This window comes from Molothrus ater, chromosome 1, assembly GCF_012460135.2.
Source record: "Molothrus ater isolate BHLD 08-10-18 breed brown headed cowbird chromosome 1, BPBGC_Mater_1.1, whole genome shotgun sequence".
NCBI classification, from domain to species: domain Eukaryota; kingdom Metazoa; phylum Chordata; class Aves; order Passeriformes; family Icteridae; genus Molothrus; species Molothrus ater.
The window spans coordinates 39606272-39629276 of record NC_050478.2 but is presented as its reverse complement, the minus strand read 5'-3'; the positions used below and the strand labels follow the sequence as shown (position 1 = coordinate 39629276).

The window sequence follows — 23005 nt, the reverse complement described above, 5'->3', positions numbered from 1 at the left end:
AACCATCGACTAGAGAGAAAAAATGAGCATGTGGAATAATCAGCATGTGAAAAATGCGTATTTTATGATTGGCTTTTCACAAATATTAAAATGAATATTATATGTGTTGTGTTAGAAAGTGATGCTGTATTAATTCTCTTAAGTAGTGTGTTAAATATAGTTTTAGGTTATAACGAAATGTTAAAATAGAAACTATGCTATGTAGGATACTTTTTTTTCTAAAGAAAGGACTCGCACTGAGATAGCAGTCACAGGACACCTAAATCTTTCAGAGAAAGAGAATTTATTGCTCCATTATCAGAAGAAACAAACTACTTCTTCCCGCCTTGCTTGGGCAGAATGACGCCATCAGGATTATGAGGAAGAAGTTGATGATGACCAGACAGAATCTTGTATTTGAATGGAATTTATGCATCATGTATGAGATGTATGAATATGCAACAGGCTATTGTTTTTAAGGGTTAATTCTCTGTTAATGTGTATCCTTTTTCGGGCTTATGCTGCCCAGAAAAAGGTACCCGGACGGATGTCCGTCCGTAACTCTTTGTTTCTATTGTCTCATATTGTCCTAATTCAAATTGTCCAAATTATTATTACTCTAATTGCATTACTATTTTTATAACCATTTTATTACTAATAAACTTTTAAAATTTTAAAAAGTGATTGGCGTTTTTCACAAGCTTAAGAAAGACTCATTTAACCAATAGAAGATATCATGTTTATTAATAAGAGAACTGTGTAACTTGTGTACAATGAACATGAATGACTTTGTTTGCTAGAATGTATAAATAGTAATAAATTTTGGTAGTCATCGTGCTGGCCTTGTGCACCCCTTCCTGCGCAGATCTATAACTCAAATACCTCGACCCTGGACGTTGATTGGTGCCTTGCACACCGGGTGAAAGAAGCTGCTTTGGGACACAGGGAGGTGCCGCTGCCCTGGGGGGTGCGGGGTCAGGGTTAAACCCTTTAAGGGGGCTCTTTAGGGCTCCTCCCAAACGCGCGGCTGTGGTCGCAGGGGCTGCGAGCGGTGACCCCGCTGCTCCTACTGCGCATGCGCCCAGCGGCGGGCGGTGCTGCCCGGCTGAGAGCGGTGAGCTCTGTGCTCGCCCGGCGCGTGCGCTTGGCGCAGCGCCGGGGGCGGGCGGAGCGGCGCGGGGGGCGGGCAGCGATGGCGGCCGCCCTCGGGCTCTCGTCCTCGGCGGGTTCCCCCGCCGTGAGCGAGCTGTGCCAGAACAGGAGGGAGATCTTCCTGGAGGCCTCGCGGCTGCTCCTCACCTACGCTGACAACATCCTCCGGTGAGCGGGGTCGCCGCCCTCGGTCTGCGGGCGGTGCCGCAGGGTCCCGCCGGCCGCTCCCCGGCTCCGCGCGGCGTCTTCGGTTCTGTTGTGTAATACCGGACCTCAGAAGCGTCTCGTGTGGTTTTGTCGTTATTTTAAAATTAATGTTGCTTACATTAACAGGGGTGTAGTGTTCTGGATTTCTGTTTCTTTATTTATTGCCGGTTGGTTTGTTTTGAAAGTTTAGGAGTTTGTGTATTAACAGCAAAATGATGCCTTATTCCTGATTTTCCACCTTAGGTGGGTATTGAGCTACCTAAAAAAAAGTGGATGCACAGCAAGTAATTTAACTTGATTTAAACTTATTTTTTACTTAATTTTGACTTTTTTTTTTTAATTGTATTTTTTTGCTTGCCGTATGCGTCTGACTTCGCAAGGCTGGTACCAAGAGTTAATTATGGCCGAGTTTCTGCGAGGTGGCTCTGTAGGGTGCCCGTAGTCGGCAGTACGTGTGATTGACCTTGGTGTCTCCTGGTGTCTCCAGGTGTATGGGCTGCCCCTCCTGTCTGTGTCTTCCTTGTCAGCCACTTGTTAAAGCTGCTGTGTGACAGAGAATGGCGAGTCCCGGGCTGGGTTCTTTTAAATAAAGAGGCGAGAGAAAAAGGTTTTTAAAGGAGTTGAAAGTGGAACTGAGAGGTGGTACGGAGACCACAGTCGTTCCACTCAAGTACCAGGCAGTTTAGCACAGCTTCCGTGGTGGGACCAAAGCCATCCAGCATTAATCTGTCAGGTTCAATTGGAATGCACCAGGTATAAGGGGATGTGAAGTTGTCTCTAAGTGTCACTACAGACTTAGCCCTGTTGGGTATGACTGCAAAACATGAATTCTTGAACATAAGTTGCAAGCTAATCTTTAGCATCAGTTGGTAACTCAGAACTAAGTACAAAAAAACATTTATAAAGTCAAAGTTTTATGTAGGTTTTACTCAAGTGATGTAAATGAAACTAAACAACCCAGCTTTTAAGTGTCTACTTCATTTGCAGATATAATTATAACTTTCAATTTGTTCAGGAATCCCTATGAGGAAAAATACAGATTAATTCGGATTGGAAATCCAGCATTTTCCACAAGGTTGTTGCCTGTCAGAGGAGCTGTTGAATGTTTATTTGAGATGGGGTTTCAAGAGGTGAGTATAATGTAGTAACTTCAGGTATCTTCATCTGTTTACATAGTAAAATTTAAAATTGGATTTTTTTTCTGCTTCTCTAGTTGCAAGGCAGTAGATTTTAGGGCAGTTGGTGTTTTCTTTCAGTTCTTGTCTGCAAATATCTGTAGCTAACCAGCAGAGAATACAGATGTGGCTGTTTCAGAAAAATGGTGAGCTAACCTAATGCATAACAAGATTTTTGTTTTGCTGCTCAGGCACTGCTGCTTTACTGAATGGCTGGATACATATCCATGCTGGCACAAAGGAAGTGGTGGGAAGCAGGGTGGAAACCCCTTCTCTTTGTAGTAATCTGCTCTTTGGTAAACATCAGACGTTGTAAATGGGGATTGAAACTGCCATTTTAAAGAGAGAAAAAGAAAATTTAAAAAGCCCTGCTCTTCTTCATGTTCCTACCATTAGTAGGGCCCTGTAGTGATTTAGATAAGGGAAGCTGATTTGATGAAAACTTAATCTTCCAAAACAAAACCAGAAATGTTTTTCAGCCAATTCACAGTGCAGCTGCACAAGTACTGGTGTTGTCATGACAGCAGTGAAGGGCAATAGACTGACTGTTCAAGTAGTAGTAGGAGGGTGAGTCCTTCAAAACCCATTTTTAAAAGTTATGAAATGTTATTCTAAAATAGTGTTGCGTGAATCTTGATTCTGTTGCAGCCAGAAGGATGCATTTCAAAGATTGCTTTGTGTTCTGAGGTGGTCCCTGTCTTGGTGGAACTTAAACTGCCAAAGCTTGTTAAACCAGAAGCACTTTTTATAATTACTGGAAAGCTGGTCTAAAAACCCAGCTCTTGTTTAACGGTGCAAAGCTCTTGCTTTGCTTTAATTTGTCTGTTTGATGCCACAAACTGTATGGATATGTACGTTATGTTACTTAGGTCCAGCTGTCCTGAGACCTCTGCCTTCTCTTTGGGTAAAGTTATTACTGTAATTTTTTAATTAAAAGAAAAAAGGGTACTGAAAGAAGTGGTGACTGCAGAGGGAGAAATGGTTTGTGGATTTATTCTCAGGCTGGTGCTCAGGAGACTTTTAATAGTGTATTTTAACCAGGAGCTGGGTGGTGTAGCTAAGGGCAGGTCTCTGAGAGTGTGTTGTCTAAGTCTTAGAGTTACTGTGTCAGTCAAAGCTGGAGTTACAAACTTCTCTTCAACTGCATGGCTAATATTGTTCCTTCTTTTGTTTCTGCTTGATAAGGGATTGATACGTTCTATTTAGTTTTGGGGTGATTTTAAGTATTATCACCAAGCCTCCATCTGCAGTGATATGTGACCTCAAGTAACTGCAGGTAAACAAATTACCTTAATAAATAGAAGTGCTGCAGTGGTAGAAACTGAAACTGGTAAAGGATGAATGCTTCAGGATATTCATGTTTTTAGTAACCTGTTCCTTTATGTTAAGTACACAGATACTTGATTCTGTCATAATTACTGATCTCTTGTTATGTTACCAGTAATCATGTTGCACTCAAAAATAAAACCCAAGAAACAACCCAGGTACCAGTTGTAATAAGAGTAATATTGCCTATCTAAGAACTTAAACTTCAACATAAAAGATACCAGTATGTATGAGAATTTCCAGCATATGCTCTTCTAGGGGCGTCTTCCCTCAACTTTGGATGTCTTCTGTGTTGCCTAGGATTTAATTACTGTACTACGAGAACTGAGCATTAATTTTTCATTTCTGTTATTGCTGCTTTCTGTGCCAAACCATCACTACATAGCCCATGAATGGCTCCACAAAATAAGTTACTAACTAAAGCATGTTGTTAGGAACCCTGTTTCTCTAGATTGACTCTAGGTTCTTTATCTGGTAGGCTTCTGAAGCTGTGAGAGGCTTCAAGCTTCTATTGAAGGGGACCTAATCTAAAAAGCTGAATGCTGCCAAGCCTTAGGGTGCTAACTTCCAGTAAACTGTTCAGCTATAGCTACAGATCATTGACCAGCTTAGACATGCATTAACTGCTGAATTCAATTATCTAAATTTCAGGGAGAAACTCACCTGGTTTTCCCTAAGGAAGCTTCAATTGAGCAGCTACGTAAAATCAGAGACTTAATTGCTGGAGAGAGGAGTAGCAGACTGAATGAGTCAAACCAAATCCACAGATCAGGATCCTCTGAAGCTGTCAGCAGCACTCAGACAGCTGCACAACGGCCTTCGAGACCTGTTGCCCCTGCCCGTCAGCAACCAGAAACATCACTTGTGCAATCTCTTGAAATGGTAATTATAATCTGCAAACTTCATAGGCTCATTAGTCTTGCATATAAAGATTGAAGAAGAATTAACTGTTAGGACTTAGAAAGTTAACTGTCAGAGAAAATGAGTAGACTCCAGATAAGCACACTGTTAAGCCTAGAGCACCTTGGTCTGACCACATAGCTAATCTTGCTTTAAGAAGGTTGGACTAGACATTTTTTCCCCCCAGTGGTTTCTGAAGGTTTTTGAGTGTTTTCTTCAGTTTACATACAAATTAATCATGAAATGTGCCATAAACAGAATATTAGCAAGAGATTTTGTTGAAGATGTCCATGAATATTCTGTTGATCAGAGTGTCAAGAAAAAAAGCAGATATGTATTGAAAAGGAGCAGCAAATGGGAGAACAAGGGGGAGAGTGGGAATCTAAGACTTGGGTTATGTTTGGTGTTTGAGTACCATCATAAGAAAAGGAGCATAACCATAATGCTTATAATTGTTGGTGTCTTGGTTCATGCATTATGATCTCTATGTGTAGCCTGTGAGGAGGGCTTTCTTTTTTCACATGTGCCTGTCATTAAAAACAGAAATTTAGCCAGACAAGGACAAATTTATAGTTATTTAGGCTAAGTTTCCCTTGTCCAAGAAATTGAGATGAAGTTCCTGATCAAGACAGAACAAAGTCCTTTCATCTGATGTTAATGGGCCTAATGGGAGAAGACTCAGCACTTCATACAACTTTGAAAAACAAAGTTACACCTCTTGATAGAAGCTTTTAAGGATGCTTTGGTTTAACTTTCTGAAGAGTTTTTCCTCCTAGAACCAGTGTCACTTTAATCTCAAAGTTAGTGTAAGATGAATCCTTCCAAAAGCTCACTTCCCATGCATCCTTAAACACAGTTTGCATGTTTTATGTTATTATTATCAGTATATTGTTGGATATGAATCATGACATACTGTTTCTTCCCAGTGCCCACCCAAGTCAGTGAATGAGAAATGGCAAAGCATTATTTGAAGTGATAGCTTTTGAGGATAGAGAGCACTGAATGAACCATCCGCACACAACAGGTCTTTTGGGAAAGCTACTGTTGTAGGCATGTTGTATTGAGACATTTAATCTAATTATGTTAGCATGGCAGTAGTTGCCTCTAAAATGTGCTGACTGGATTTGTTTTACTTTGTTTGGAGGTTTCTGGGTTGATTTTTTTGGCCTGCTTCTAGATTTTTACTGTTTCAGCCACTTTTGCAGTGGTGGTTGGAAGCAATTATGGAACCTGCAGAGGGATTTGCTGCTGCTGTATTGCTTAGTAAGGGAAGCTTTAAAAGTTGAACCTGCAATGACAATGGTGTTGCACAATGTTGACACGATGTATTCTGAGGTTAATCCTTTCAATTTCTAGTTATTCTGCTCCAACATACACTAGCCATCAGAATTGTGGATCCATTTCTCTGAAACTATTCATTTTCCATGCTTGGGTGATGGAACCAAACTTACTACTATTTAGAGGCATTAGTAATGCAGTGTTGGCACTCTTTTAGAATGCTGTATTTAGCTGATTCCTAAATCTGGGGAGACTGATAGGTCTCTGGGCCATTGAATTTGGTCTTTATAGTCTGAATTGATTGGAAGGAAGTCTGGCAGTGACTTGGCCATTTTGCTTGCACAGCAGTGGGGGGTTTGATTTCCAGTGAGTACGCTGCAGAGTTACAGTTGTGTTATTGTTGTATGCACTGCTGACAGATGTCAGAGAGATTTAGAGTTGTTTCTGTAGTGCAAGCATTTTTTTCTTGCCTGTGTTTCACCTGTCATTCATGGGAGGCCTGGTAAACTCAGGGAAAAGCTTACTTGAAAGAACAGAGGAATATTCATAAATACATAGTTCTAGAAACCTAACCCACCATGAATTTGCCTCATTGTTTTCTTCTGCTTTTCTTGTCATAAAATATTCTTGAGACTTAGGAGAAGGAGAGCTATGGCTAGTTGTTAATTCTGGTGGATGGATTCTGATCCCTTCCTGAATGGCATAGTGATTACAGGAGGAAAGGTGTATCCAAACTTAGAGCTGCAGCAAGGTTCACCTGGCTTCTACGATTAAATGTTTGCATAACACTTCATACAGTGGCTTTTATAAAGCAGATTAAGCACTACTGTAACACTGATGGTTTTGCATCAGAAACCTGAGTTGTCAAAGAGTCTGGGAGACTTCCTGTTGTGCTGAGCAATATCCCTGCATACCCTTTCAGGAAGCTGATGGATCATAAGGCCTTTGGCAGTCTCTAATGTCCCTTATTTCTTCCTTTCAACTTGCATTAAATGAATCTGGACACAATGGAGTTTATGATGTTAAACTAGTTACCTACAGCTGATGAGCTCCAGGAAAAGCAAAACAAACTCTGTTCTGTTTTAGCAGTTATGAAAATTAAGGACTGATCCTGAAGTACTGTAACAACATCAAAACAATCACTTGTCATTTGAGTGCTCCTTTAGACGTTTTCTTCTGAAGAGTTCTCACACCTGGGTGTATGATACTGCATTTGCTGCAAGCATCTTAGGAAAGCATTGCATTTTTGATTAAATTAAAATTGTAGTTAACAAGGCTAAAGGCTGAAACATGATGTAGCAATAGAGAAAAGGTAATTTAGCAGTCACCCAAAACTATGCCAGACTCTTACTTTCAAAATCCCATTTCACCTTCTGTATTTTTCCCTTTTAAATGGGAACAAATGGTTTGCTCAGCTATCAGCTTCATTATTATTAACTTCAGCTGTTAGTTTTGGTATCTATGTGTGTGTCTTATTGTGTGCAACATGCACACAATAATGTTGATGACACCCAGGATAATTGACTGAAGGAAACCTTGTTCTTCTATCCAGTTGCTCCTGAAACAGACTGCGTGGTTCAGTGGCTGGTTCCTGGGCTGTCTATATAAACCTCTACCAGAGCTGATCTATAAAAGAAGGAAGTAGAAACAGACAAGCAACATTCATGAATAAGAAATAATAAGCAGAATTCATGAATAATATAGTTCTATAAACCAGTGTAGCAGTGTCCAGAAAATAAAAGTGATTGCATGTCTTTTTGTGGATTTTGGATAAAGGTGTCCAAAAGAAAGGTGGGGGGGATTAGATGGGGAAGAGAAGTCAAAGACTTTCCTATTAGAGGTGTCTCTAAAAACAGTTTTCTCCCTAAGTTAATTGATTTTTCACTCAAGACATCATTCAGAATGCTCAGAGACAGCAAGCTTTACAGTTTGGGTGGTGGTGTCTTCAATTCTTGTTGATATCTTTGCAAATAAACATTTCACCTGTAAATAAATATGTAATGTAAATATGAACAAAGAATTATGACTGACTTAAACTAAAATAGGAGATCTTGGTTATTCTACCTGAAGGTGAAAATTCATAAATCATCTTGTGATTGAAAATCCTTTTGCAGGCTGCAACAATCTTGAAAACACTTCAAACAAAATTTGAGGGTCTTGTATTGATGTATGAGAATCCTTCTATTCAGCAAAAAGCACTGGCTGCAATTCCCCTCCAGGAATTGAAAAGTAAAGCTCAGAAAAAGCTAGCACAAGCTACGAGACTGGACAAAGGTAATGCTGCCAAGTTAGAGTGTATATGAAAGTGGAAATGTTCTTTCAAACATAGCACACATTGTTGGTGTGTGTTTGGTCATATGTCTGCAGGTTCAAATGCTGTTTCTAAATTAGAATTGCCTTCTTGCTAATTTACTGCTTACTTCTCTTATTTTTATTTTGCTTTTGTCATCCATCTTTTACAGCTTTTATGTAGAAATTTTGGACTCTTAATTTCTGAATTAGTAGAAAAAAACACTGGGGAAACAAATGTTGCATTCCTTGAATCTCAAAAGAAATAGCTACAAGAAGAGGAGGGGAGCTTCTTGTTCAAGTAGTCATTGTTATGAAATTCTCAGAATGCAGTTTTCCTGTATGTACTACAGTTCTAAATTCAGAATAAAAATTTTAAATACCACTTCTCTTTTTTAACGTGATATTGGTGAGATTTTGAATGAGATCTTTCCAAGATACAACCTGATTCAAACTAATGATCACTTTCCTTCCTAATGTTTAAATGAATAGGGTTATTCCCTGTTCCTCATGGAGCTAGATATGAAATGTAGGCATAAATACTTGTGGCATCAGTGTTTAAAATTTATATTTTCTTCATAAATAGGAATTTGTTTTGAATGTATGAAGTTTTTGTCAGTTAAAATGACATATTTCTATTTTCAGGTGATGGCTTTAGATTTGTTTCAGTGGTATGGTGAAATGTTACTTCTGTAGGATAAATATTTTTAAAAATACAATTCCAAGATCATATTTAAACAAAAAATCTTCTTTACCATGAATCTTTGATAGAAGACTGTTTCAAGCAATTCTGCTAACTTTATAAGAATGCTGTTGGTTTGCAAACCAAAAATAATCTCTTCGCATGTTTTTTATAAATTACTTTGTGGTGTCTCATACAGCTACATGGTAATATGTAATTGTGTCTTTGGCATTAAGGAAATTTTTGACAATGGATTTTCTTACTAATTTTTCTTTTATAAAACTGTGTTGGGAAGTAAGAAACCACGTGAACAAGTAAAAAGCATTCTTATTCAGCAGCATGGGACAAAACAGTGGGGAAAAGAGATTTAGCAGTAATAAATTACAACTATTTAATTTCTTTACAAAGGAAAAAAATAAAGAACAAGCCTGCCTCTTAGACTCTAATACTACTGGCACATTGTTTAAAAAGGGGAACGAAGGGGGAGGATAGTGTCCTGAGTGCTTCTTCCCAAACCATCAGGCTGATTTAGTCAAAATGGCTTCCAGACCTTAATTTAGACACAGATAAAGGGGAAGGGATGGAATTCCACGCTTGAAAGCATTTTTCAAGAGCTTTATAGAAACATTTGTTTTGGAATGAACTGTGTATGAGATGTTTGGGTAATTGGCTTTCAGCTTCTTTGGTTTCTGTCCTGCTGTATTAAGACTGTCACCTCTAGGAATAAATACTTGGTGCTAGGCAACACTTGTTTTTAGGATAGGCCTTGCAACACAAAATGAGCATTTTTGGCTCATAAAGACTAGGAAGATAACAGTCATTTGGTGAGAATTACAGCTTTGATTTTATTATTTCCCTTTGCCACATTTCATTAGAAAGATAGACTGAACAGTCAAAAATAGCTGTGTCTCACAGCCAACTGTTTTCTGTTCAAATAAATCGTATTTGTCATTTTTCCATGTGATGTTTTAATGAAGGATTTATTTTGCAAATCAAGGGAAGAATGTTTATAGTGTAGCAGTCATATTTTCACAGATAGGTTCTAGTTTTTGAATGTTGTTATCCAGGAAAAGAGAGTATGGCCTGTGCTAGTAATCTTCTCATTCAGCTTTTAGCAAAAAGTTTGAATGTACAAGCATATCCATGCTGTAAGCAGTGAGCCTTTCTCTGAGTGTTGAGGCACAAAGGTTTTCCACATACATGAGTAAAAATGGAAATTTTGCTATAATTAGAAGTCAGGTATTTTTGCTTTGATTAACAGGTGATCTCTTCCCATGCACTTCATGATCATGGCAATGTGTGTTTAATGGCATTAGTGCTCCTACAGAGCCTTTTGTACCAAGGATGGCTACAGCTTCAGAGCAAGATGTGAAATGAGCTTAAACACTCATCTTAGGGTTTTTTTCACCATCCTGAAAAAGTGCATAAATTTTTAGTTCAACTGCCTTCAATTTCCTTTTAGCAGCATTTTTACAAATTTATTTTATATGTTAATATTCATTAGTCAAACCTGTCTGTACTGTGACTAGAATAAAGCTGTAGTGCATAAAAATAATCAGGCAGTAATACATATGATTGCAGTGTGGCCTAGGTGATAAAGTTATTAGGAAGAATTATTTGAATATTTATGTGTCTGAGAAGGAAGAGTATCTCTCTGCACATTGTAACAGGATGTGCATTTAAAGATTCTAAGAAGTTTAAGCGAATGGATCTTTCTTGAAAAGCTGGATTTTTAGATTTGTTTTTTAGGTAAAATGGGGCTATTTCCAGGTGTCAGAACAGTGAGAATATGTAAGTAGATTCTTACTCCTGTTGTAAGCAGGAAAATGAGCCAGAAGAGTCTGGTGTGGTGAAATCAGCTAGAGTAGAAAACAAAAGACATCCTGTGTCTGCCTTGGGTAAGCTGAGAAAGGTGTTTATTTGCTGAAATTAGAACAAACTCAACATGTATGCATGGTATATACATATTTTCTACAATAATTAGGCTGTGTTTGTAGAAGGTCTGTTTATAGAAAGCCTGTACACCTGGTTGTTTAGATTGTTGCCAGTGTCTGGTTCTTTGGTATGTTGAAATCAAAGCAATTGTTATTCCTATGAATATTTTGAAAATATTTTGGAGAGAAATATAATTAACTCTCTGTTCCAAAGTCCTGGAAGAGTATGAAGGGCATCAGGAGCTTCACAAGGCTGAAATGTAAATCTGACTCATGTCTCTGAGCAATTTCTTATTCTCATTCTAGCTGTAGTATTAAGTACTGCAGTTTTTTGTTCTTAAGTTTGAACTTACTCATTCTTGACAATTTAGATTTTCTTTTTTGTATGTGTTTAAGTAATATACAAAGCTTTTTAATATGGATTTTATATTTAAAATTATATAAAAATATATAAAGGCCCAGAGATGCTAATTTGCATAGGCACTGTCAAGTTCAAGTAAATTACTTTTCCATTTGAACTAACTGTCTGTTGTATAAATTTTACAGGTGCACATGTGAGTGAAGAGGACTTCTTATTGTTGGAGCTTTTGGACTGGTTTAAGACTTCCTTTTTTCATTGGGTAAATAGTCTTCCTTGCAGCAGGTGTGGTGGGCAGACAGAGCCTAAAAGTGGCTACCTGTTGCCTACTGATGATGATTTAAGGTGGGATGCCAGACGAGTGGAAAACCATTACTGCAACCAGTGTCAGCTCTGTAATAGATTCCCAAGGTGAGCATACACAAACTTGCTGTCTTTTTTCTTTCAAGAAACAGCTTTGTATTTGTCCATTTTGTGAACAGGTGAGAAGTTGTTCATTCAGAGAGTAGAGAAGCTGTTTTAAGTAACATGATAGAATGTTTGATGAACCAGCAATTTCTCTCAAAGATCAGAGATTTTTAAAAACAATATGTGCTTTCTCTTATGTGGACTTGTTCTGAATACTTGCCTGGCTTGTTTGGGGCTTTTTTTTAATATTATTTGATTAACTACAGCTTCTAAATAAAATATGTTAATATTGGCAACTATATGTAGGTAGTGTTTTGTTATTGCAGGGAAAACTTCACTTCTGCTGGTAATCACAGTGTAATGTACATCTTTTGCTGAGTCTATAGCAGAAGAGCAAATATACAATTTATTTATACTTTTGTGGCATTTAGACATTTTTCTAACTGTTTGAAGAATCAGCATAAAAGTAATATTTTAAGATGTCTAAATCAATTTTGAAAACTTAACCAGATTTGTTTTGATGCTGCTATAAATGTATGATGGAGTGATGTGAGTTGAGGTAGCATTCTGTTCAGATGTATTTTGTGCAGTATAGCAATTATTTCCATTATCTTCTGTGGACTGATTGATACTGAAGTCTGTTCAGATCATCAGAACACAATGTAAAGATTTCTGAAAGGTGAAATGTATTTTTAATTGTTCTTGTTTTGTGTTGTTTTTGTCCTATAGGTATAACAACCCTGAAAAACTTCTGGAAACCAGACGTGGACGGTGTGGCGAGTGGGCCAACTGTTTTACACTGTGCTGCAGAGCTGTAGGGTTTGAAGCAAGATACGTCTGGGACCATACAGGTATCCGTATTCTGGAGTATTGTAACATTAATACAAACCTGTGCAAAAGCAGGTTATGCATTTTATGTCTCTCAGATCATCAGGCAGCATGTGCAGTTACACAGTCAGCTAACAAAGACAATATACGTTCAATTTCTTGTCCTGCCTGATGAGGTGAAGTACAGTTCTGCAGGTAAGGTCAGATGATGATTTCAGAATGATACAATCTTCAGCTGAATGTAAGGGACTGATCCTAAGAAAAAGGAAGTTTTAATAGTTTCTATATGTAGATGAACAGAAAACATGTTCTTTCACCTGTTCATTTAAGAAATTGGAAAAAAGTTACAATATTCTGCAAGATTAGAATAGAGGCTCTATCTTTATAAGTCATTGTTTATTCTTGGCCTTTGTTACGTAGATCATGTGTGGACCGAAGTATATTCTTCATGTCAGAAAAGATGGCTTCACTGTGATCCTTGTGAAAATGTCTGTGATAAGCCTCTTCTCTATGAAGCTGGCTGGGGAAAGAAGCTCTCCTACATAATTGCATTCTCCAAAGATGAGGTAGGAGTAATGATGCTAATAATAAACAAACTTGCCCTAAGCAAGCGTGCAGTGTATTCCACTTTGGTGTGATTTTCAGAATTATTGCAGAAAAGCGTACTTTTATTAACTAACCTCTTTAAGTGAAGCAAGATATATGGAAGTTTTTGGTTGCTTTATTTTCTTCCACTTGTGCTTGAGGTGGTTGATGTCACCTGGAGATACAGCAGTAAACATGAAGAAGTACTCTCTAGAAGGACAGCGCTCAGTGAAGCTATGCTGCGAGAGACAATTAATGCACTAAATAGAACGGTATGTAACTTTGCTTCAGTGGGCTTCTGAGAGTGAAACACAAGTATCTGCAGAAATCTGTGAGGTCCTCAAACTTCACAGATTTTTTGAATCTTGAATGCATTTGGTAGCCTCACAGGAATATCCATGCACTACAGATATAAAAAATGCTGTTAATTACTCATTTTACCCTGAATACATAGGAATCAGTTGCAGTGCTGAACTTGTGGGAAATAAGACTCTTACATACCATTATTTATCATATTATCTCTTACATACACAGATGTGTGTGTATATATATTGTTTTTCTGAGGGACTTTGGAGCAGACTTACACTTGCTGGGAGTAAACTGCAACTCCTTAATAACTACCTGGACTCCTTCAGGGTGACTGAATGTTTTCCACATCAGGGCTGCTATAACTTTAAAACAGTAGCATTTACAGTTGTAAGAAATGCGGGTTTAATTTGCTTTCAATGACTTTTTACAAGCTCTAGGAAAGGAGAGGAATGATTCATGGGCTGTTTCCAAGACTTCCAAAAGGTGTTGATACCATCAGCAGAGCTTTGACTCAGAGCCATGTGTATTTACACTGTTCCTGCTTAACATCCCCAAAATGCATGGAGCCATTTGCACGTGCATGTCATGGTTGCAGAACTTCTCTGCTAAGCTTTTTCCACTTCCTACTTGGGACACCAGGAACTTGATTCGATATACTAGAATACCATAAAACCTTTAACCACCTTGAGGTTTCCATTTTTGTCCTCCTTTCCTTATAGGCTAATTCCCATGCATGGAAACTTTAGTTCCAGTGGTAGTATACAGCTGATGACTTAAAGAACAGATTATGCCTTTTTTGAGGCCTGCTGGCTTGAGAGTTATAGCCATACATTAAGATTGTGAATAATTGAGCTGGACTAATATTTTGAGACCAGGGCTTGAAATAATTTTAACAGTAATGAAAAATTAGAGTCACGGAGCAGAGCACTGAGAAGAGTAACCAGAGCATCAAAATGCCTAAAGGAAATTGTGGATTGGTATTGTTAATTTAGGATAAACCGTATCAAGCTTCCACTGAGCTGGATCAAGATCAGCAGGGCTGCACAGGGATATCCTAAGTGTCAGGGCAGCTGTTAGACTCAGGAAGGCATGATGTTTCATGGAAAACTGCTGCAACCACTGGTTGTCATCCATCAACACAAGTAGAGGTGTGTTTCCCCCCCTTGCTGTATTAGAACTGGTATTTGGCATCTGGAATTTGTTCAGCTGGAGCTGTTTCTCATAATTTCTCTGTATCTACTTTCCTTTATACAGTTCCACATTGTTGTCTGGAACAGAAATGTCTTCAAATGTTTCTTTTGTGTAATCTCTATTAGCAAAACTGGCTGGGGTCAGAACTACTTTTGAGATAATTGAAATGCTTATCAGCCTCAAGTTTCAGGTCCCAGTGGGCTGAGTGTGCATGCCTTGGGTGATCACCAAAGCAGAAAAAAAGATGATTTGTGTAATAATGTATATGCTCAATGTTGAACTTTTTTCAGCCCCATGTGAGTTTATCCACAGTTAAAAGAATGAAAGGCTTCACATTCCAGATTTGTATATTTGACATGAAGATCATGTAGACAAAACACTAATATCTCAATAAAATTTTTCAAAGTTGTTTACCAAAAAATTGCTCATAGTTCTATCCATGTAGGTAAAGACATGTAATTCTCTTTTATTTTTCACTAATCTTTGTGGAATTAAGTTTTTCTTGATTTTCTGACATCTGAAAACAGAGATGTCATGGTTTGTTTATGACCAATTCAGTGAAATAATGCTTTCAAAGATTTTTGTTTGGGCTTAATCACAAAACCAAAACTGTTGCCAACCAAGTCACTGCACCTTAGAGAAGAAAAATTTGACCACAAATGATTCTTGCCTTGTCTTTCCTCCAAATAATATTGAGAATGGCTATAGTACAGTATACATATGAATAGCTATGAAAACTGTTATGGAAGAGTTTTATCATCCAAATAAATGTATTAAAGAAAAAGCACAAACATTATTTTGAAAGATTCCACACAGTGCCTGAAAGTTCCTAGAGAAAACACTGCTGTCACATAACTGTGTGCTTATGACTAGTTTGTATTTGTATTTGTGGTGTAAGATTAATGGCTCTAAAAATCAGTCTAGACTTTAAAATGTTAATCCATTTTTTTCAATTCTGTTTTTCCCTGTTGGTGTCACTCTAGAGCAGAATTACAAATACCATTTTTTCTGAATGCTTTCTTTTTTCCTAAATGTCTTTTTTCAGAGACAAAAGTCTTTGTCAGAAAATAGAAAAAGAGAGCTCCTGGAAAGGACTATCGTGGAGCTTGTTGAGTTTATTTCTCCTAAAACGCCTAAACCCGGAGAGTATGGTGGAAGAACATCAGGCTCAATGGCTTGGCGAGTAGCCAGAGGTGAAATTGGTTCAGAGGTATTTAACTTTTGCACTGGTGACCATCTTAGAGGTAGCTAACTAAGACTCTGTGATTATGATCTGTAAAAAAACAAACAAACAAAAAACCCCCACCAAAAACAAAACAAAAAAACTTCATGGTAGATAGCCAGATTCAGCTCAAATAAGTGAATCTTGCAAAAACATTAGGTGAAAGTTTCATGTGAATTCAGTAGAGGTCAAGTAATTTTTGAGAATTGATGGTGGTCTATTGATTCTAATAATGTTTGTGACTCCTTGTTATATTTTTTTCTTAGAAGTTAAAAATACTTTTTTCATTTAAGTTAGTTAGTTGACAGAACTAGAAAGTTTAATTTAGTTGAGAGAAATTGGGGAAAGTGTAAAAAATTTTTGTATTTGTATTATTAGTTACTTCCAAGTTTTAACCAATAGTAGGTTTTGACCAACTATTTTTGTTACTAGAATGTGGGAGCAATTAGAATTGTGTGAATTAAGCAATCTCTTAATAAGCTTTATTGATTTTCACATCAGTATTTTTTCACTGTTTCCAAAAGCAAGGCTTGACCTTTATGCTAAGATACAGTTTCCCAGAACCATAATAATATTTAGCTTCAGTCAGGATGCAAAGATGTGGCCTCAATTTTGTAGCAATCCCATCATGTGGAATATCTAACTGTCTTGAACAGAAGCAGTTAAGTGAAAGTAATGAGCTTCTTAAGATTTTCTTAGTTTGAGAAACTAATAGTTTATTGCAGTTCTCTGTTGCTTGGAAGGCTTAATTTCTGAAACTCTTAAGAACAATTACTTAAATATAATACTTGAAGTTAAAAAGTTTGTACTTTTAAGTTTTTTGAAGTTGATTTGTAAACTGGCATACACTAGCACCTATATATGGTGGTCACAGGTTTGCTATTCAGAATAACCATTTACTTATTCACTGTACAAGCAATGTACAAAGCATAAAAATTTTCTGTTCTGAAACTCTCATTTCTTACTTAGATGATACTACTTCACGTTAGTTTGTTCAAAAATTACTTCTAAAAGTAATTATTTGAAAATTTAAAAAATAAAATTACTCCTTCGCTCTGGAAAAGTTGCAAGTGTGCTGTAAGAAACTGGTTTAAAACTTTTCTTCTGCAGAAATGGTTTTGTACATGACCTCTCTTAAAAATTACCTTTTTTTTTTTTTTTCACTTGGCAGCAAAACTGAATTGCAAAACCATGACATACTGTTTAAAAGTAATTTAGTCTTGAGGGAATTTAGGCATTGGGGAATGAAGGTGCTTGTATGTTTTTGCTTTTTCAGAAAAGAAAAGAAGTAGTTTTTATTCCCTCTGAAAAGGAGAAGACATCTAAACTGTTCCATCTCATCTACAATGTAATAGATGATAGTTATACACGGATTTCCAATAACAATGAAAAAATAAGTGGCTGGGAAGCAGGTGTTTGGAAGGCAGAATCTATTTGGAGAAAGGTTGAAACAGATTGGAAAATGGTAAGAATAGCAATTATTAAAAGCCTATAATGTACAGTAAAATTATGATAACTCCAGTAAAACAGAAAACCCTTGCCAATGTTTGGATTCAAAACCTCTCTTGGTGCCCACAGAATTTAGCAGATGTTAGTAAATGCTGTTGTTAAGATTCAGTAAGATTGCCAGATGGTACGGGAAATTAGAAAGAAATTTAACTGGTCTTTCAGAAAGGATGATTGAATTCTCTGCAGGTAGGCAAAATCCTTGCCAGAATGCCAAATTTATAAAATGGCTTCCTTCTTAGGCTTGTGGGAAAATGCTGTTTTATTGAAAAGCAGTACTTATCTGGAAATAAAAAAGGTATTTGTTGTTTTAAGAATAGTTTTATAGCATATCATATCTCTTTGATGTACAGCCAAAGGAAGAAATTGCCATCCTAAATAATACAATTCCACCTGCAAGAAGAGAAAAACTTATCAGTTATCCAGAATATTGTATACCCTGCCCAGAGTCCTTCCATAGTGTCAGGACTGAGCAGCACAAGAGTCATAGGCTCTAAATCTAAGAAGAGAATTGCTACCTGTGGAGTGGGGAGGGGCCATGTACTAGGAAACAGCTTTTGCCACAACAGCTACCAACTGTGGAACTGACCATTCTTGTCAGGGACTAGAGCATGTTAGTGCTTTTTTCCTCTGTCATTTTACTAGTCTGAAGGGTCTCTGACCAAATATTCTTCTAGCTTCCCATTGATAAAAATGGAGCTAAGTATGTATCTGCCTCTTGAGATTTTCTCTCCTGGGTCTGTACATAACTGACTTGCAAAATGCAGTGGGGGAATCACTTGAAGAGGCTATGCTGCCCTAAAGAGACAGACTAAGGAAAGAAATGGGAGAATTGTACAAAAGATGTCACAACAGGGTAGACTTAATAGTAAAAGAGAAGTAACAGAATCTCAGAGTAAGAAACAGATGTTGTCTGCTTCTCCATGATCTGCTAAAAATTTGATAGTACATTATGTTTGCACTTCTGCAATGATCAGTTATCCTCACTTTTGCAAGAAACATGTCCCTGCACTGAAACTAAACTACAATTTTTCTCAGCTCTACTAATCAGATAAGACAGGGTGGGACTAATCTATAAGACCAGGCAAAAAGACTTTACCCTTGTATTCAGTAACACCTCAAAAGGATGAGATGATGGCTTTGAAAAATTAGGAGCTACAGCTCCAGATCTCTCTCAGACTTGTGGGTAAGGCATGTTAGTTTTGCAGGAATTTGCATCCTACAAAAAGTGTGTAAGAATCTTAGAATTTAAAATTACTTTCCTTTGGGTGTTGTTTGTATAATGGGAGATAACAGCAGAGGGAAAGGTTATTTGGGGTTTGCCTTTTCTTTTAGTACAAGATGCAGCTTTGGAGTATGATTCAGCAGCCATCCAAGAACTTAAAAGCCAAAGGAACCTTTACAGTAATACTTGGTTAACATTTATTATGTGATGAATGGAAAGGTATTTAAATCTAAAAGCCACAGAAAATGTATCTGTAAGTATTAGATGAAGAGTAACAGAGAATAACCACTTGGTTTTATGGTACACAATGCAAACAGGTACAAACCACAAATTCAGTCACATTACCCAGAGATAACCTGGTATCCAGGGCTCAAACTGGCAGACCACAGTAGGTGATAGTAATAGTGTAAGAACCTATAGATCTGAAATCCCTGGATTGGTGAAAGGCTTGTTTTCCAGAAGAATTGCTGCGGTGGAAGAGAATTGAATGAGTTGGTTGGTTGATTACATTTTTTTCCCTCTGAATTCAGACATTTTTCAAATAATACTAGAAACAAAACAAACAAGTTTGAAAGTTAGAGGAAAGTCAAAAAATACACAAAAGAAAACGAAGTTCTTTTTTTCTGATTAAATGCTTGGATATTATAATGATAGATGAAACAGACTAATGTTTGAGGCTTTTCTAGTGTTCCAAACTGAGTTTAGTGCATTTCAACCAAGTAGTATTTAATGGGGTGTTTTGGCTTCCTTACTCAAATACAGCAGTTCAGTAGGATCTGATCAAGGGAGAGCTCTTGCTAGAACCAGCTGAGATACTCAAAAAAATATGTGGAGGTCAGCACCTTAATGAGCATTAGGATTACATTGACATGAAAACAGCTTAAATTACATTTTCATAGGTGATCTTCAGTGTAAGACCTCACACCTTTAGAGGTTTTGAGCTTACTTCAATGTGAAAATAGTAATACTAAAATTCTGTTTAATAGTCTGTCAATTGCATTTCTATATTAGGGTGGGATCTTAATAAAACACAGTAGTTTGTTTTACTAATAATTTTATTCTGGTTTGTTCTTGCAAGATTAAAAAATAAAGAGCGGACTACGTCCACTCAGTATGATATTAATCAGAAGCTTTGACATAACAGAACTTTTATTAATTTAGGATCCAAAATGATCGCAGTAATTTGGACTCTTTAGAGTGTAGTGTCTGTTATTTAGGTTTGCTGATGGTAGATGTTGCGCTTGAAAGAACTGTCAGGCACTTGTGACCAAATTCTTGAGAGGGTTCATAGTAACGTTATGAATGTTAATATGTGAGTGTGGCTCTTCAGCCAGGTGAAGTTCAGGACAGCATTGGGACTAAATTAAATTATACAAAGTTGTAACAGTTCAAATAATGTTAATATGGTATTTATAAATGGTCGGCATGTATGATTTGCTTTAACTGAGACACATCAAGTCCTAGGAGAAGCAGTGTGCAGCCACAGCTGATGAGTCAACTGATTGCACCATTCTTTCCATCAGCAATACTGAACAACTGAAGTGATACATGCATTTAAAAACACCCTGAATACTCCTCCTTTAAAAAATAATAAGCTTAGGTGTTTTTGTGGCTTGAACTTTACTATGGATGTTGAAATAGTTTCGTGTTCCCTAGCAAGGGGCTGTGAATGTGTACAATTACCTAACTGTGGAATATACTTGGCGATGAAGAAACAGGTTTTTAATATAAAATTGTACTTTGTACAGTTTTAAAGATTCAGGGGCTTGACAAAGAATGAAAATGTGCTATCTTAAAATTTTTATGTCCTTGTTATGAGGATTAATTAGATGTGCGTTGGTCATCTCAGTTTTTGACATGCTGGTTGTGTCTTCTTTCCATGTAGGTTTATTTAGCCCGAAAAGAAGGGTCATCCTCTGCTTCCATCACCTGGAAGTTTGAGTGCAAGTCAGTCGGTCTAAAAATAGATAACATTTCAGTTAGGACAAGCAGTGAAACATTTCATAGTGGAAGAATACAGTGGAGACTTCGCTCTCCTACAGCAGAAATTGCTCTGATAGGAGGTAAGTGTGGAATTTAAATAATGAATTATATCGTGTAGCAGAGGTGTTACTGGAAATAAATAGTTTATATGGAGAGAGTACTGTGCAAACACTAAAACCACAATATGAATATTCTTTACTTTTCCAACAGCGTTTCTTAGCAAAGTCAAGAAAATACTGTACATTTAATTAAAGCTGGTACAAAACTCAGTTTTATTAATATACACAGTCCTACTTGCAACAGGGCAGGGCGAGCAGGAACACAGAGTGAACACAAGATACTTGTGTTTTACTAGGAATGATAGATGCTTCTATGTCTGGTGGCAAGTGAATCTGAGTAGTTGCAACTGAAATCATTAAACATCCATTACAGCTTAGCATTTTTAATGTGCATTCTATTATTATGTACTGTCTGGAGCTGTGGCTTACTGAATTTTCTATCTTTTCCTCCAACAGATAAAAATCTTTGCTCCTATTCAGATTTTTCTGGAGCAACGGAAGTTGTGTTGGAAGCAGTTCTGAATGGAGGGGATGGTGAAGCTGCATGGCAACACACACAGCTGTTTAGAGAGAGCTTAACAGGATGTGGGGAAAATTGCTTGGAAATAATTATAAAACTCAGTGACCTCTGAGAATCTGAACTGCAGAAGTGTACTTTGGATTCCTTGAAGAAATTATACCATGGATACAACATGAAGATTTGGTTGGCAATTCCTCTTCATTCTGCTGGCAGATTATTTCCTGTTTCACTGCTTCCATTAAACCAACTTGAAACTGCACGTGTATTGAATAGGTAAACATCACAATGAAAACCTCTTTGCTATAAAAACAAAGACAAAAATTAAGGGATTGAACCATAAAGTACCCTTTTCTTAAACTTTACAATGACAAGGAAACAATTTTTAGGAAGCAAAACATGATCATAGAAGCACAAAGTAATTGTAATTGATTTTAATTTGGAGTTTTGGGATTAGCTTGCTGGTTTTTTTTTGGTTTTTATAATCTGCTTGGGAAAACAGATTGAATTCTGTTGATTCAAATGATTCAGATGATTTCAAAATATTTTCTGATGATTTCAAAATATTTTAAACAATATTAGAGGATTTAGACTTTTTTTAAAAAAATTTGATTTTGTGTAGTATCCAGAAGTGCTGAAATTAAGTTAATTTCAATATTGCTTCAAAATTTCCTTGTTAGATGTCTAAGTATTAAACCTGTGTTTAATACCTAGAACTATTTGGAAGCATGGTGGTTGCTGGGAAAATAGCCTCATTTTGAAAGAAGTGTTCATTATGTACCTGAAATTGTCATGGCCTGTGATATGAAATTGAGGCTTAAAACTGAGTAAGAACATCATATTTTTTTCTATGAAAAAATAGGTTATTCATTATAAGTACTTTTTAATAATATTAATTCAGATTTGCTTAATAAATCTTTTACAAGTTAGGCACGTAGGTTGAAATCCTTTTAAGCTGTTGTCTTGACTTGCTTTAAATACTCTTCCCAAATTTGATGTTAAAGTGTATACTTTTTTTTTTCTGTTCAGTTAATTCAGTGTTTACATTTATTTTCAATCAATATAATAAAAAATACTATCCAGGAGACATCAGATGTTGCAGTGCTCTGAATAAAACATGGAGTGAATGTTCAGATTAGATAATCTTTATCAGAATGTGAGGAAGGCCTTGCCTGGATTATACAAGAGAGACTCTAATATAGAACTAAAATACAAAGTTCAAACTATGGTTTTATTTTTAAATAAGTGAGAATTAAGGATGATGCTCTCAAGATCAGTGTTTTTAAAGTTTTTCTTCCTTTTTCTGATCTTTCCAACCTCTGTATTGATTTCCAGTGTTTGTCAAAAATAATTTATGTTGAAATAAATGTTTGCTGACCTTTCAACAAATCTAAGCAAATACAAAACTATTCAGATTTTATTAGAAAACTGCATATGCACAGTGAACAATGGAATCTTAACAAATAGTAGATTATGGCAGCTCAGAAGTGGCAGAACAATGTGTGATGGATTATATACTTTAGAATGTAAATGGACAGTTTATGAGGGGAATTAGAAGAGCCTCACCCCTACAATACAGATTAACACAGTGACAGGGTACTTACTGTGTTGTACACACTGGAAGGGAAGAGTACACACTGGTAGGATGTTTATCAATGCTTGACTAATGCAAAGTGAATTTGCCAGTCTCCATTTAAAACTACTGTATTTGGTTTCAGTTAAACACTTTTTCTGAGATTTTTGAGTGGCAACTCAACAGAAGAGTATTTTAGGCTAATATGGATACTACCTTGGTAGGAAAAAGGAAAAGGAAGACAACTCAGGTGCCACCAGTCAACAAAACTGTTTCTACTTAATATTTTGATAGCTGAAAGAGTTACTGCTTTAAAGCA

General features: G+C 36.8%; 1 protein-coding gene across 1 annotated transcript; it reads left to right on the top strand.

The window, feature by feature from the left end:
- Window positions 1-1156: 1156 nt before the first annotated feature.
- NGLY1 (N-glycanase 1) lies at window positions 1157-22502 on the top strand. Its single transcript, XM_036403756.2, has 12 exons — window positions 1157-1299; window positions 2354-2468; window positions 4491-4721; window positions 8132-8291; window positions 11469-11691; window positions 12418-12539; window positions 12937-13082; window positions 13263-13373; window positions 15647-15811; window positions 17100-17288; window positions 20440-20617; window positions 21053-22502. The coding sequence occupies exons 1-12, from the start codon at window positions 1172-1174 to the stop codon at window positions 21226-21228; spliced, it is 1944 nt and encodes a 647-aa protein (XP_036259649.1). The 5' UTR covers window positions 1157-1171; the 3' UTR covers window positions 21229-22502.
- Window positions 22503-23005: the final 503 nt, after the last annotated feature.